General features: G+C 58.4%; 1 protein-coding gene across 1 annotated transcript in view; it reads left to right on the forward strand.

The window, feature by feature from the left end:
- Ass1 (argininosuccinate synthase 1) overlaps positions 1 to 16,053 on the forward strand; it is a 49,264-nt gene that overhangs the window by 17,991 nt on the left and 15,220 nt on the right. The window contains exons 7-12 of the mRNA XM_070014849.1: positions 1,522 to 1,596; positions 4,483 to 4,553; positions 4,971 to 5,001; positions 9,274 to 9,364; positions 11,525 to 11,609; positions 11,935 to 11,999. Of these exons, the coding sequence (XP_069870950.1) occupies positions 1,522 to 1,596; positions 4,483 to 4,553; positions 4,971 to 5,001; positions 9,274 to 9,364; positions 11,525 to 11,609; positions 11,935 to 11,999 (418 nt within the window). The remainder of the gene's footprint in view (positions 1 to 1,521; positions 1,597 to 4,482; positions 4,554 to 4,970; positions 5,002 to 9,273; positions 9,365 to 11,524; positions 11,610 to 11,934; positions 12,000 to 16,053) is intronic.

The following is a 16,053-nucleotide window of genomic DNA, read 5'->3' on the forward strand; positions in this document are numbered from 1 at the left end:
TTTTTTTGTCGGTCGTGGGGCTTGAACTCTGGGCCTGGGCGCTGTCCTTTCAGCTCTTCAGCTCAAGGCGAGCGCTCTACCACTTGAGCTACAGCGCCACTTCCGGTTTTCTGGTGGTTTATTTGAGATAGGAGTCTCATGGTCTCTCCTGCCCGGGCTGGCTTTGAACCGCGATCCTCAGATCTCAGCCTCCTGAGTAGCTAGGATTACAGGCGTGAGCCACCGGCGCCCGGCTTAGACACACATTTCTTAAAGCCAGGCACCAGTGGCTCCTGCCTGGACTTGTGGCTGCTTAGAGAGCTGAGAATGGGAGGCCTGCCTGAAAGAAAACCTATGACTTCATCTCAACAGGAGGAGCTGGGCGTGGCGGTGTACACCTGTCATCCCAGCCATTGTGGGAGACCTTAAAATAGGCAGATCACAGTCCAGGCCCATGCTCTGGCAGGAAGTGAGACCCTGTCTCACTAAAGAACCATCCAAAGGCAGGGCTGGAGAAGTGGTTCAGCATTTGAGCACCAGCCCAGCCAGCACAAAGCACTGAGTTCAAACCCCAGTACTGCAAGGAGAGAGAGAAAAGAAGCACCGAGGTGAAACCCTTTCTTACTGCTGAAGAGTGCAGATTAGCTTCTTTCCCCACGGCAGGGAGCGGCCCCGCCCTCCAGCAGCCATAGATTTGATTAAACCCCACATATTCAGGGCTACCTGTCGCTCTCTGGGCTTGGAACCGATGCGCCCCCTCTTGTCGCTGTGGCTCTCTGGACCTGGCGTGGTGGGCTGTGGTGAGCCTTTGTCTGCAGAGGCCGAGCCTAGGCCAGGGAGCTGGGCCCAGGGCTGCCGTGTTGAGCCGTGGTCTAGCAGCTGTGTGTGTTCAAGGGCTGGCGAGTGAGGATCACCCCTTGCTGAGCCCCCAGCCCAGTCACCACCCACCTGCCCCCCACCAGAGTGTGGCCTAGGTGCATGCTGGCCTATGTCCCAGAGCAGCCTGCAGGGGGCGCCCCAGCACCAGCAGGGCCGGGGCGGTAGGGGGGAGGGCTGGAGGAGCACATCATCAGCGCACCTAGAGCCTGTCCAGTTTGAACTTGGGTCTCAGCCAGGGAGACTGAGGCAGAGGGGCTAGGCAGCCATTCTCTACGGACCTTGGGCCCCTCCACAGCCCTTGCCAGGGTCCACCTGGTTCGTGGGGTCTCCCTGCCCGTTCTCCACGGACTCAGCAAGAAGCCCTCCCCAGGGAGGCCAGCTTTGCCATTTCAGAGCCGGCAGAAGCCAGCACCCATGGCTCACACCTGTAACCCCAGCTGCTCAGGAGCTGAAATCCGAGGATCACGAAGCAAAGCCAGGCAGGAAAGTCTGTGCGACTCTGGTCTTGAGTTCACCACCCAAAAGCCAGAAGTGATAGAGCATACACACAGCCAAGGCCCTGACCCCCCCCACACACACACACAGCCAAGGCCCTGACCCCCCCCACACACCCCCCCCCACACACACATACAGCCGAGGCCCTGACCCCCGTCCCCTGTGCAGGTGATCGCTCCCTGGAGGATGCCGGAGTTCTACAACCGCTTCAAGGGCCGCAACGACCTGATGGAGTATGCAAAGGTACCGACTCCTGCCTCCCTGCCTCCACCCTGCAGCCCTCCCCACCCATCCCTGCCCTGCCAACGCTCACCCCGTGGGGTAGGGTGCAGGCTGGGCCTCCGGCCCCACGGGAGCGTGGCCATCTGTCTGTGCGTTTCCTGAGTGGGGCGCCTCTGAGGGGAGGAGGCACCGAGCACCGACCTCCAGGGGAGGGGACCCTGCTTCACTGCCGCGCGAGCGCGGGCTCCAGGGAGGGGGAGGGGGCGAGAGTCCTTCTCTCCCATCCGTTTCTGTGGCTGCTTGTTTGCTGTGCTTCCTTTGGGGTGGGGGACAGTAGGCATTCTGGGGGGGCCAGAGACGGACAAAGCCTTTGTGAAGCCAGCCTTTTTTTTTTTTGAAGTACAAGTTGCAATAAAACATATTAGGAGTTTCCTGTCAGGACCCTTAGCCGCTCCCCAGGGCACCTTTCTTTTTAGCGACTTGATGGCAGCATTTGACAAGCGGCCTCAATCAATCAGATGCCAGAAAAGCCAGAAAAGCGACTCCAGCGCACGCACCAGAAAATTGCCCAGGGTTTTAAATAGCGATCGTGGGGCTGCGGGGCTGCGGGGCTGCGGGGCTGCCTCAGGGTCGGGCGGGATGCACAGGGATGCCGCCCTGCCCGGCTCCCCGGCCCTGCCCCTGCCCGGCTCCCCGGCGGCCCATTAAGCTCGGGCCCGCTCACTCAGGAAGGCCCTCCTCCACCATCTGTTGTTTTATTATTAAGAGAGGAGTTTACATGCGCAGACCCATATGTTACCAAACAAATTGTCAAGTAGTACGATTACGGAAGCACAGGCCGGCCGCGCTCCCCACCACCTCCTTGAAGATAGAATATAGGAAGCCATGTCTTATCTTGAAGAATAATGGGTGCCAGCAAGGTACCCCCTCCTCCCCTGCCCTCATTCTCTCAAGGCAGGAGACCCCCAAAGAGAAAGGGCTGGCCCGCCTAAGGGACCCCCAGCCCCCTGTAAAGATGGGGTTTAGGAGCCCTGCCCTTCCCTCTTGGGGTTTTTTTTTTTTTTTTTTTGGTATGGGTGGGGGTTCCTTGATCTGCCTTTTACCCCCTATAACCTTTGGAATAGGGAAGGATGTGTATACCGCCCTCTTTGTCCCATCCCCCCACACCCCTCCCCTTTTCTTTCTGAGGTCTGGGATTTGGGATTAAGCAGTGGGGAATCTGAGCACATTCTAGAAGGAAGCTAGAGTCACGCTGGAAATGACCAGAATATCTGAGCAGCTGTCAGACTTGGTCCAAAATTCATAGACAAGCAGTATCTGAGACAGATGAGAGAAAAATCAATGGAGTTTTGACCCAAAAAAATCTGTTTCCAACTAGCTGGAGTCTCAGAGCCAGCACCACGGCTCATGCCTATAATCCCAGCTGCTCAGGAGACTGAGATCTGAGCATCACCGTTTGAAGCCAGCCCAGGGTAGGAAAGTCATGAGACTCTTATCTCTGGTTAATCACCAAAAAGCCAGAAGTGGAGCTGTGGATCAAGTGGTAAAGCCTTGAGCCAGCCAGAAAGCTCAGGGACAGCACCCAGGCCCTGAGTTCAAGCCCAGTACAGTACTAGTGTGGGTATGCGCACATGCACACATACACACACACAAAACCCTCCCTCTCTATTTCTGTCTCCCTTCAGAGCCTATGTCCAAGGCCAAGACCCTCAGAACCCACCCCATCCTCACCGTCGCTGCCACAGCTGGCTTGAAAAAAAAAATGATGTCAGAGTTCAGGGAGGGTCCCTGGGAAACTGGCTGCCTGCCCCACAGAGAAGGGCATTGTGGTACTGAGTTCAAACCTCAGTACCATAGGTTCTTGTGTTTGCTTGACTTGCTTGACTTGCTTGCTTGGCTAGTACTCTACCGCCTGAGCCATGCCTCTAGCCTGACTTTTTGCCGGGCAACTAGAGATAGTCTAGTGAATTTTTCTGCCCAGGCTGGTCTCCAACCTTGATCCTCAAGATCTTAGTCTCCTGAGTAGCTCGGATTACAGGTTTGAACTACTAAGACCTTCCATTCTACGTTGTCCTAAGAATTTGAGTGTGGGTTGGTTGAGAGATTTTAGGACACAGAAAGGCCAAGACACAGAAACTAGAGGACACAAAGCAGACGTTTGGGTGGCTCTTGAGTGGTGGCCATCTCTCCTGCACTTCCCTTCTTCCCTTGCCTCATTCTGTGATACCCCAGCAAAGCCTCCCAGGAGCCCAGCAGCCCCGCCCTGTCCCATCTGGGATCCTGGGCCCCACATCTGAAGGTAGAGAGAGACTGTGCATCAACCTGGGCGACTTTGGGGGAGCACATGCTCCCCACATTGAGTAGCCTGGGAACGAGGGGCACTGTTGTCTGTGGAAGGGAGCATGGAAGGTCTGCAGTGGATCCCGGCTTCCCTTCTCCACCTGGGGCTCCGTGTACCGCTCCGTCCACCCAGGAAACCCCGAGGCTTTGCCCCCCTTTCTGCTCTGCTCGGCCTCATTTAATTTCCAGACTGATGAAGGACGAACTGCAGCTCCCAGGGGAGGAGAGCCGCACTGTCCACAGGACTCAGGGCCTGGGCGCTGCCCCTGCGCCCTTAGTGCTCAAGGCTGGTGCGCTACCACTTGAGCCACAGTTCTACTTCCGGCTTTTTGGTGGTTAATTGAAGAGTCTCACGGACTTTCCTACCCTGGCTGGTTTCCAACCTTGATCCTCAGATCTCAGCCTCCTAAGCAGCTAGGATTACAGGCGTGAGCCACTGGTGCCCAGTCTGTGGCACATCAGCAGTGGGGTCCTTCCCCCTGCCCCCCTCGGCCCCCCGGCAGCCCGGAAGGGGGTTGAACGGGGTCTGGAGGTCGAGTGTGTGACGACCCCTTGTCTCACCTGCAGCAACATGGAATCCCCATCCCAGTCACCCCCAAGAGCCCGTGGAGCATGGACGAGAACCTCATGCATATCAGGTAGGGAGCCCTGCCCACGGCCCTGAGTCTGACCTTGAGCCCCGCCCTGTCCAGCGACCTGCAGGAGGCTGGCGGCCGGGACCCCAGCCCCTGCAGTGCCCGCGGTTAGCTAAGTCCAGCAGACGCCCCCTTGCGGGTCTGGGAGAGCTCTGAGGGGGCGGCCCCGCCCGGGCCTCAGGATGAGGAAGCTGCCGGAAGCAGGCGCCCCCTTGCGTGCAGTCCCGGGACTAGTCTTGTGCACAGAGGCAGCGGGGAGGGGGAAAGGATCCTGGGTCTTTCTGGAACCTTCCAGGCAGCATTGGCCAGCAGGTGCTTTGACAGAGGAAAGAATAACCCAGACTTGTGCGCACCTTGGGGGTGGTGGGGTATGAATGGAAATGGTTCTCCCCTGTTCACCCCGTCTTCTTTTACCCACAGCTACGAAGCTGGGATCCTGGAGAACCCCAAGGTAACCCCACTTCTCCTGCGGGGAGCGGGGGAGGGATGTCACGCAGGACAATGCCAGCGGATGTGTTTGTTGACTGCTTTGAAGCTGGGGGGGGCTGCGCCATGCCCGCACCGCCCCTTGCCTGTCCCCGTCTGCAGTGGAAGCTGCCCCTCGCGGTTCTCTGCTAATTGCTGTGGGATGAATGGGGAAAGGAAATATTTCAGAGCGGAGAGGGAGTGTGTGTGTGATTAGAGACAATGAAGAAGTAATTAGGCAGATGAGCCGCTGGTGGGAGCCCAGCCCAGCCAGGCTGCCGTGGGGCCACCCAGCTCCCGCCCTGTGGAGGTTCGGGGTCCCTGGGGGTGTCTTTGTGTCTCCCCCTGGTTGCCTGGAGAAGTGGGGCGGGCAGGGTGAGGTTGAGCACAGCCCCCGCCCGGCGGCTGTTTCTGGTGGGGAGGGCTCATGTGGGGGAGATGGTGTTTGTGGTGGAACTGAGGCAGCTGGAGGGGAGGAGGCAGTGGGCAGGGGGTGAGAAGGGGGAGAGCCAGAGCTCAGCTGGGGCCCAGAATGGCACCCCCTGATATACCCCCCCCCAGCAGCACCAGGCCCCGCATGAGGCCGCGCTAGAGACCGCCGGCCCTACGCCTGGCTGTGGATCGTGGGTGGGGAAACTGAGGCCCAAAGTCAGTCAGAACTCCTCCCAACTGCAGGGCCCAGGCCCTTGGCCCCTGTGGTACCCTCTTCCCCCCCCCCCCCCCGCCACAGCCCCTCTGCGCCCGCTCACCCCAGGACTGCTACCTGCGGCCACAGGTTTTTCCAGTTTATGCTCTGCTGACCCCACGACACTCGGGGCAGCCACCTCTCATTAGCCAGTCAGTCACGCTGAGGGGGGCGAGGAGGCTTCCAGGCAGGGTGTCCCGCTGGCCCCAAGCATGCTGGGAAAGCACTCCTACCTCTCTCTCCTTCTCTCTCCCCCTTTCTCTCTCCCTCCTTCTCTCTCCCTCTCCCCCTCCCCTGTGCCCTCTTCCTCATCAAAGGGAAAATCACCCTACAGACAGCTGAGGGACTGAGACTTGTTCCTAGTTACCTGTGGGGGAGGGAGGGGATGCCACTGGGGTTTGAACTCAGGGCCTCTCTTGCTTGCCCCTTGGTTCCACACTGGTGCTCTACTGCCTGAGTCACGTTGGTCATGTTTGGAGCTCAGAATCTCATGGACTTTTTCTGCCCCGGCTGGCTTTGAACCGTGATCCTCAGATCTCTGAGCCACCAGCGCCCCACCTCCATTACCTTGTCACTTCGGGTCCCGGTCCTCTCAGGCCAGGGTTGGGTGGCTCAGTAAGTACTGTGTCTACGCAGTCAGTACTGGTCCCTGAGACCCCCATTCCCCACCGGCTCCTCAGCCCTCCGCCCTGTTCCGTGTGCTTGTCCGGCCACGGGCTCTCTCTCAGGAAGACGTGCAGGGGCACTAAATTCCAGGACCCATGTTGTGGCTCTCTGGCTGGCCTGTGGCCTGGGCCCCCCAGAGAGCTTCGGGGAAGCAGTGCCCTTCCCCCTCTCCCCAAAAAAGGCCCAGAGACCGGAGCCTTGCAGAAGGGAGGGACCGAGGCAGATGGCTGAGCCATTTTCTGCCTCCATGAGAGCTGATTGAAGGGCAATGAGGCAGCTAATGCGAAGAAAGATAGAAATTTACTTGCTTTAACTTCATACGGCCCACGGTGAAAGAGTTCATTCAGCCGCCGGCCGCCATAGCTGATGGATGAATAAACCATTTTCAACATTGATCATGCCTTGTACATCAGGGCTCAGTTCATGGTCCATTTGCTTCCAATTTCTCCTTCTCGGACCCTGTTCTGTGCTTTCTTTTGCCCTCCCCTCCACCCCCCCATTCTCTCCCTCTTTCTAAACTCTTTCTCTCCCCCCCCAGTCCCCTCCCCCCTCCCCTCCCCCCATGACATTGGAAGTGAGTCCTGCTGCTGGTGTGGACACCGAACTGATACTCAGGGACGACTATTTGTCATTTGAACTGGGCTTTTAGGGGAGAGAGGGAGAGAGAGGAAGGAAGGCAAGCAAGTGGGCCTGGCTGCCTCAGAACGCAAAGCAAATGTCCTTTATATTTCTATTTGGTTATTTTATGTAATCAGTGCCAATAGCTAGCCTGCCTCCAACTTTGGCATGGAGTTGGGTAGATCTTCCTTCCAAATGCCAGGGGTGCCCTCTTCTACTTCAGAGGAGTGTGGGACAAAGTGACAATGCAGCAAACTGCAACCAGCCGCACGCAGGCCCAGGCCGAGCGTGGGTGGCGGCAGGAGCGGGGGACAGCGCCTTGCCTGCGCCGTGCGTCCTGGGCAGGCAGGACACGAGACTGGGCTCAGGCGGAGGCCGGGGGGCCAGCGGGGGCCAGCGGGGGCCAGGCGTCTCCCTGCCCTGTGATACAGGCCTCCACGGCTTCTCAGCCCGGTTTCCCTGGCAGCCAGGGAGGGAAGGGCGAGGCGGGCTCCGGGGTGGGGTTCAGCCATGCTACTTCTCTGGGCTTCGGAGACCTCAGGCTGAGGACCCCTCTGGGCCTCCCTGGGTCTGTCTTTTTGTTGGTGGTGGTCATGGGGCTTGAACTCTGGGCCTGGGCGCTGCCCCTGAGCTCTCAGCTCAAGGCGAGCACTCTTCCACTTGAGCCACAGCACCACTTCTGGCTTTTTCTGTGTATGTGGTACTGAGGAATTGAACCCAGGGCCTCAGGCATGCAAGGCAAGCGCTCTACCACTGAGCCACCTTCCCAGCCCCTCAGTCTGTCTTCAGGGTCTTATTTCTGACACACACATGGAAGCCCCCGCACAGCACTTGGGGGGCACAGCTTACATCATAGGCCCCTTAGGATTCTTAGGACATGTGTCGTCTGGGGGCAGGGGCAGGCCAGTGCCCACCACCAACTTTGCTCCCACCCGTGATGTCAACTGGCCTTGCTGAGGGTCTGGTGCATTTGGACATCCAGCAGCAGTCTGCCTTGTGTGTGTCTGTGTGTGTCTGCGTATCTGCTGCCAGTAAGACTTGAATTCAGGACCTTGCAGCCATCTGATTTTTTCACTCAAGGCTGGTACTTTACCATTTGAGCCACCTCTCCATTTCCAGCATTTTTTGCTGGTTAATTAGAAATAAGAGTCTTACAGCCTTTCCTGCCCAGGTCGGCCTCAAGCCTTGATCCTCAGATCTCAGCGTCCTGAGTAGCTAGGATTACAGGCCTGAGCCACCCCAGTCAGTGCTCAGCCAGTTTACTTCACTTGTAAGACAGTTTCCCGTTTACCGATGAGAAAACCAAGGGTCCCGGAGGTGACGGCGGCTTGCTCAGACCTGCACAGTTGGTGGTCTCCACTCCACCCCCCTGCCACGGGCTGGGTGTATGAACCACCGGGACTCTGTCCGTCCTGGCTCACGTCACGCCAGCCGTATTTGTCCTCTCATCAGATCCCAGAAACCACTGCAGGTAGACGGGCGTGACTGCGTGCAAGCTTCCGAAAGGGAAGGCCGTGGTCGGCGGGACATTGGCAGGTGGACAGGAGCTGGGCGTGGGGCACCCACGGGAGGGACTCAGGGAGACCCCACCCCCTCAGCTCCACAGTGAGCAACAAGGCTCCAAGCTGCAGCCTCCCGGGGGAGGGGGGTGCTGGCCCCCCCCCAGGCAGGAGGGAATTTTGAGACAGTCGGGCAGCCTCTACCTCCACGTGCACACAAGAGACCCATTTTCCAGCACGCCCGAGAGGAAATATACATAAAGGTTGATGTGTTTTCAAATGGGTTTTTGCTTTGCTCTTCTCTTTTCTCCCTGTGAGTATTAACCTCGGGACCCCAGGGACGGCTCGGCGCGCGGCTGCACCTGCTGGGGTCATGCGCAGTCATTAGCTTTGCGGTCAGTGCAGAATAAACCCCAATTCCCGGCGTGCGGCAGGAGCGTGCAGGAAGCCGGCGCAGCGCCGCCGCCACCCCGTGCTCCCAAGTCACACTTTTTCCTGCCTGACTTGTCTCTCTCCTGCTATTCCACCTCCAGCTGTGGGGGCGGCAAAGAAAAAGATGAGATCAACTTGAGAGGAAAATTGTCTGATTTCTTGAGTCTTTTGTTTCCTAGGGTTCCCCCCCCTCCACACCCCGCAGCCGTGGACAAGTGGGGCTAGCTGGGGGGCTGGGGCGGGGTGCCGTACGCATAGACACCGGCCTGAAGGTGCGGAGGGGGGGCAGACATACAGGCATTGGGGTTCCTTGGCTTGGTCTCAGACCCCCCCCCTTCCTACCCCTTTCCCTTCCCAGAACCAAGCACCTGCCGGCCTCTACACAAAGACCCAGGACCCTGCGACCGCCCCCAACAGTCCAGACGTTCTTGAGATCGAATTCAAGAAAGGTACACCCTCCCCCCTGGGTAGTTTTGGTGTTGGTGATGGGGCTCGAACTCAAGGCCTCAGGCTCTTCCTTAGTGTTATTTTTTGCTGGTTAATTGGAGATAAGAATCTCCTGGACTTTTCTGCCCACACCGGCTCTGAACTTTGGTCTTGAGATGATCTCAACTTCCTGAGCAGAAAGCACTACAGGTGTGAGCCCCAAGTGCCTGGCAAGGGGGCCCCTTCTGTCTCCATCCTGCAGGGGGAGAGCTCAGCTCCCCAGTCCTCATCTTCCCTCCAATCCACGGGCCTGGCCTGGGTGCCCGGCCTCCCGCAGGCTACGGCGGGCATCTCTTGCCCACTGGAGAAAGGAGAGAAGGACAGAGAGAGAGAGCGAGCTTGGAGTGCAAAGAGGAGGTCAGGGAGGCTTCCCAGAGGAGGTGGCACCAGGCAGCCACTAGGAAAAGCAAGTAGAGGTGAGGGGTACCCCACCTCGCTCACTCGGTTTACCAAGCGGGGTTCGGGGAGCATAGAGCGGGAGGGGAGGGCTCTGAGCCTCAGTCTCCCCAGGCTACCTCAAATCGGAGGATGAGGGGGTGGGGGCGGGGGCAGGGAGCATGACCTTTACCCACCCCCTGGGCCTCAGGTACACTGGCCTGCCAAGCCGCCAAGCTGCAGGTGCCCAGCATGGCACTGTTAGGATTTAATGGCCCACCTGTTACAAGCCTCTGCCAAGAGCCTGGCTCGCCAGTGGGTACCTCCGTGACTCTCATGCAGCTGTGCCAACCCTTGAGTTACCCCCCTCCCCGCCCCCGCCCTGGGACCGGTGGAGCGTCAGGAGGCCCCGGTCCCCGAGGCAGCTGGGTCCAGGCCCAGTGTGTGCCCGAGCTGGTGGCCGTTCCAAGAGAATCAGAGCAGCCTCCCACGACAGTGGACTGGGGGTGGGGGGGCAGAGAAAACAGGGGTGGGGGTGAGAGGAGCCCCTCCCCCTCCCCTGATCCCATTCGCTGTCTAGTTAATTTATTTGAAGTTTTAATCTAATTATTAACTATTTTAAAGGCTAAGAGGCTTTGGCCAGCAGCAGCCTCAACAATGCCCCCATCTTCCCCCGGACAGACCCCATCCAAGGCCCCAGCGGAGTCCCATAATAGGAGCAGGGAGGGAGAGAAAGGGCGAGGCAAGAGGCGGAGGCGGGGAGGGCGGTGGAGAGAGGAGCTTAAGGTTCATTATTGGGCAGACTTACATTTAATAGCAATTTACAACCAAGTTATAAAACCCCTGGCAATGGGGGTTAAGACTGGTGGGGCTGTCAGCGCCCTGAGCGCAGGCCTCCAAGAGGCGCCTGGCTAATAAAGACTCCAAAGCCGCTATTGAGGCCTGATTGGCACCCGATGGCTGGCGACATGGTAATGAGCTGGGCAGATGGGTGGGGGATTAGCGGACAACTTTGAACAGCTTTCCTTTGACACTGTTACGGCTCTCTTGTTAGTGTCCTAATACATTTATTGCTCATTTCACACCGCTCGAGAAAGTGCCCCTTGCTATTCAAAGTCAACCCCGAACCCACCCACTGCCCCCCCTCCGGCTACCTCCCCCCGTCCCGGCCGCGCTGAGCCGCGGGGCTGCCTCCCTTCTGCCCTCCTGCCACCCCAGACCCCACTTCTCAGAATTCATGGATGTCTTGCCTGCCAAAGCAGGCACCGGCTCACTCCATCAATCAGACGGCTATGTGGGGGTCTGGGGTACAGGATCAGGGTTCAGGGGTCCACCTGACAAATGGAGCAGCGGAGGCCGGGGTGGGGGGAGGGCTGTGTGCGTGTGTGCTCAGCGCGCAGGCCCCGGGTAGCTGGTGGGACAGAAGGTAGACTCTGCTAAGACAATGGCCGAGCGTGAAATTCAATTAGTTCAGGGCCTGGTTCCAATTTCACAGACCCTAAATGCGAAAGGGGGCACAGAGAACGGGAGAGGGGGGAGGAGAGGGAGGGGAGAGCATTTTTTTTATTGCATTTTCCTTCTCATTCTGGGGGGGCTTGTCCCCCCCCACTGCCCCCTCCCCAGCGGGCCTCAACCTGCAGGCTTTGAAGGAGTCGCTTGTACTCCATATCTGTCACATCTATTTAAGGCGTGGCGGCGGGGGGGGGGGGGGGACTCAGCGCCGGCCCATAGCCTCTCTTCCACCCCAGGGGTCCCCGTGAAGGTGACCAATGTCAAGGATGGCACCACGCGCCAGACCTCCTTGGAGCTCTTCCTGTACCTGAATGAAGTCGCGTGAGTCCCCGAAGCCCACCAGGCCTCACCCCCACACCCCCCTCCCCAGGGTCCCCAGTGATGGGCTGCTGGGACAGTTCCCATAGCCCCATCCAGGGTCTCCCGCCCCCCCCCCCCAGGATTGGCCAGGCTGGGACTGGCGGGCCTGGGACAGAGCTAACAATTCAGTGTTGTATCTGGCCCGTCCATCCCCGGGCCTCAGTGTACCCCTCTGTACAAGGGGCGCTTGAACCAGGTAACCCAACTGAGAAAGCCCCGGAGGCCAGCTCTGTCGGTGACCTCTGACCCCCTTGAGCCTAAACTCAGGTTGTGTTTGCTCCCTCAGAGGCAAGCACGGCGTGGGTCGCATTGACATCGTGGAGAATCGCTTCATCGGGATGAAATCCCGAGGTGAGTGGGCCATGCCCAGGCACCCTGGGACCCCGCCCCCCCCAGAACTAGCATCCTGCGTGGGAGTGGCTACCGGGTGTCCTTAGGGGAGGCCTTTCACCCCCACACAGCCGCAGTGTCCCCCCAGCGAGGGGCGGGGGACGTCCAAGAGCAGCTGTGGGAGGGCTCCCGGAAGGCCCGAGGGAGGCTCGGGAGACTGGAGGCCGGGCCCGGCCTGGGGGTCAGGCTCTCTTGTGTCATGGACAGGCTGGCCTGGTTTGGAGGCGGAGCGTGCCAGGCCGATTTCGTGGTCATTAAGGCTGCTCGTGCATGACAGGCTGCCGCAGGTGGGGAAGCTGCCAGTGGGGGGCGCTGTGAGCTGTGCGCACCAGGATGGGCCACGGCCCCCAAGACCAGGCTCTGCCTCAGTTTGGGGAGTTTGTGGGTGCGTGCTTGGTGTGGCGTCCACGCTGCTGGCCTGGGTCCCGCTTCCAGCTGAGTCCTGGAGGCTGGGAGGGGGGAGGGGGGCCGGTCCTCAGGAGACAGCTGCTGTTTCCTCTGACTCCTTGGACCCAGGGACTCCATTGGTCAGTCTTTGGCCGTTTCATGGGTCTCACCCTCCTCTGGGACTCGGCTTCCCCATCCTGTCACGGAGGCTTCAGGGCCTGTTGGTGACAAAACAACGCTATATTATTTGGGGGAAACTTGTAAGAGGGAGAGGTATGGTTTCAAAAGTTCAAGCCTCCAAATTGGGGACCTGACTGTTTTTTCCCCCAGCACTGGGCTTTGAACTCAGGGCCTCCCATTTGCTGGGCTTGCTTCCCCCGCTGGCCCTCGAACACTTCCTGCCCTGCCTTTTCTGGGTTGTTTTAGAGATGGCGTCTCACAGACTTTTCTGTCTTAGATGGCTCCTGAGTAGTGAGGATTATAGATGTGCCCAGTGGGCACCTGAATCTTCTTGGAGCTTGTAATGGGGTTTGAACTCTGGTCCTGGGCAGTGTCCCTGAGCTTTTTACTTTCTGGTGTTCTGCCACTTGAGCTCTATCTCCACTTCTGGCTTTTTGCTGGTTCCTTGGAGATAAGAGTCTCATGGACTTTTCCTGCCCAGGCTGACTTTGAACCTCAGTCCTCAGATCGGAACCTCCTGAGTATCTGTGGTTACAGGAGTGAGCCACTGGTGCCCAGTGAGCCTTTGACTTTTTAGAAGTTGATGCTGTGGCCAGGGCCCCTGCTTTGGGGGGTCGTTTGGGTAGACTTGAAAAGACAACACAGGCAGAGAATCTTGGGCCCAGAACAGTGCTGCTCCTTCGTCCTTCTGGACATTTCACTGCCTCACAGGATGGCCATAGCATTGTCATCTGTGGCCTCAGTTTCCCCAAGCATCTGGCTAGGTGGCGGCTCATTCTGTTAAGAGTTGTCTGGGAGGGTGGGTGGACAAGGGACAGGCAAACCACTTTGCCTCTTTCCCTAATCTTTTCTTTTTTCTCTTCCTCTCCGCTGCTGTTATTCCTGAGAAATCGCCTAATTGAAACACTCTTGGGAAGGCCTTGCCAAGAACAATGTCACTAATTAGCTGTTGCTTTTCACCCCGGCTTACCTTTGTCTCTGACCTATTGAATATCTGATTAAATGCCCCTTTGTCTCCCTGGACCCTTGGGAGCTCTTCAGAGGACTCCCTGCACGGGAGGCAGGGCTGGGGGAGGCTTGGGTGGGAGGTGGCATTTCCTGGAGCGGCAGACTCTTTCCCCAACACACCTCAGTGGCAGGACGAAGAGTAGTATGGAGAAGAGGCTTCACAACTTGGGCTCTGGGTTGAACCCTCGCTTTGATAACGGGTTGCCAGTTCCCATGAGATGCTGTATGAGCACAGGGCAGCCTGGGGCTTCTAGAAGGCCAGTATAACCCAGAGGTGTCCAGCACCTAGCACTGTAGGATGCCGTGCCCATGGCAGACATAACTAGTTGATTGTAGCACTGTCCTGCTGACTCCAGATGCAGTTCAGTCAGTGCTGTTGGCAGGCATTGCCAGTCGATGGGGATGGTTCTCTGTGGTGATGTCGGCTTCCCTCACTTGGGAATGGCTGGCCTGGGGTCACTCTGTCATCATGCCAGGCAAAGACACAAAACTAAGCTGAAGGAGATCTTTTTTTGGCGCAGGCGCGCGTGTGGTGTGTGTGTGTGTGCGCGCGCGCGCGCATGCGTGCGTGCACACGCACACTTGTACACCAGGTCAGGGGCTTGAACTCAGGATCTGGGCACTGTCCCTGAGCTTTTGTACTCAAGGCTAATGTTCTACTTGAGCCACAGCTCTACTTCTGGGGTTCATTAGAGATAGAGAGTTTCACAGACTTTCCTGCCTGGGCTGGCTTTGAACTCTGATCCTCGGATCGCAGCCTCCTGAGTAGCTGGGATGACAGGTGGGAGCCACCTGCAGGCAGTGTGGGTGAAGGCCTGGACGGGATAGTCTGGGCTAAGCTCGGCAGGGGTGGCGGTAGAGGGGTGATGTGGGAGGAGGAAGGAGGAGGCGCACTCCTGCAGGGTCGGGAAGGGCTGGAGGTGGGGGCTGCCATGCTGAGTGGTGGTTTGGGCCTGGCAGGCACTGAGCCTCCTGGAGACCCAGGAGCGGACCACGGGTCCCCTGGCATGAGTCCTGACTGTGTTCTACCACAGTCTGGAAAGCGGCTTCTCCCTGAGCCTTGACTGCCACGGTGGTGTGTCCAGATGATAGCTGCTCCCTTTATCCAGATACTCATAAGGAACCTCGAATCCCAGAGCTGGGAGATCATCCCAACCTCCTTTGACTCTTGGTTACCCACAAAAGAATGAGGGCACCTCCGTTCTGCCTAGGCAGTGTGTGTGAGAGGGGCCATCCCTGAAAGCGTGAGATTTCATTTGAGTGTTGTGTTGCTGTGTGTTCTTAGGCAGGTTGTTTTCCCTCTCTGAACTGCCATCCTTCAAAGGAAGGTAGGTCCAGAGTGAGCTGTCATCATTGTGCTCCAGAAAGTTCTCTTGCTTGCTTATTTTCTTGCTAGATAACTTTAGGGTGATATTCCGTGTAAAGGAAGAGGAGATAGAATAAATCAGGGCGCTGTATAGCCTTCCTCACCAGGAGGGAGAGGAGGAGGAGGAGGAGGAGGAGGAGGAGGAGGAGGAGGAGGAGGAGGAGGAGGTGTTTACGAAATGTACGGTAATGGAAGAAGCTGTTAATCAGCAATTACATGGAGGGCAGAGCGAGTCACCATTGTCCCTACATTGGAGTGCAAGGGAAAAATGTCATTGGTATTGATTTTACAAAGCTTGTAATTGAGACTCGTTAAGGGCTTGTTGCTGCTTTCCTGGGGGTGGAGCAGGAGAGGAGGGCAGTGGGCAGCTCCAGGCCTGGGGCCTGGGTGGCCTGGTCAGCCCGTGGTGCTCGCGCTTGCGTGTGAGCGTGTGAGCTGAGCGTGGGAAGGGGCTGCGTGCGGGTCAAGGGCAAGGCTGGGGAGGTGGAGCTGGCAGGCCGCAGCAGGCTTCGCACTTGGGCTGTTCACAGGTCGTTATCACATTATCTTTTTAACTCTGGAGGGGGGCTAATTAAGTGAAGTAAATGAATCAGTGGGGAGGAGGGGACAGGCAAGAAGGAGGCCCGTCCTTCAGCTCACCTTCTCCTCTCCTCCAGCCCTGCCCTCCCTGCCCTCACCCCTGCCCTCCCTCTGTGCCTCTCTTCCTCCCCTCCTCCGGCTCCTCGCTTCCCTCTGCTCCCTCCTCCAGCTCTGCTCTCTCCTCTTCCCCGTCTTCCCGTGTTCTCTCTCCCACTCCTCTCCCTTGCTCTTCTGCTCTCTAGACAAGCAGGATGCTGGGTGCAGAATTCCATGCCCTTCCCACCCCGCCCGTCCTCCCCCAGAGAGTGGAGGGCGGGAAGGAGGCTGGGGTGATGGGTTCCCCATCCCCGGAAGCCTGGAGCGGCCAAGCCTTACAGATGCTGCCCTGATTCCCAGGACCCATTTGCCTAGGCACCACTGGGATGGCTAGAGTCCCACGGGATTTGCCTCTCATCACCATGGCAACCACCTCCAGCCATGGCCCTGGTACCCAAG

Source organism: Dipodomys merriami, unplaced genomic scaffold (assembly GCF_024711535.1).
Source record: "Dipodomys merriami isolate MVZ:Mamm:240054 unplaced genomic scaffold, mDipMer1.0.p SCAF_11, whole genome shotgun sequence".
Classification (NCBI taxonomy): domain Eukaryota; kingdom Metazoa; phylum Chordata; class Mammalia; order Rodentia; family Heteromyidae; genus Dipodomys; species Dipodomys merriami.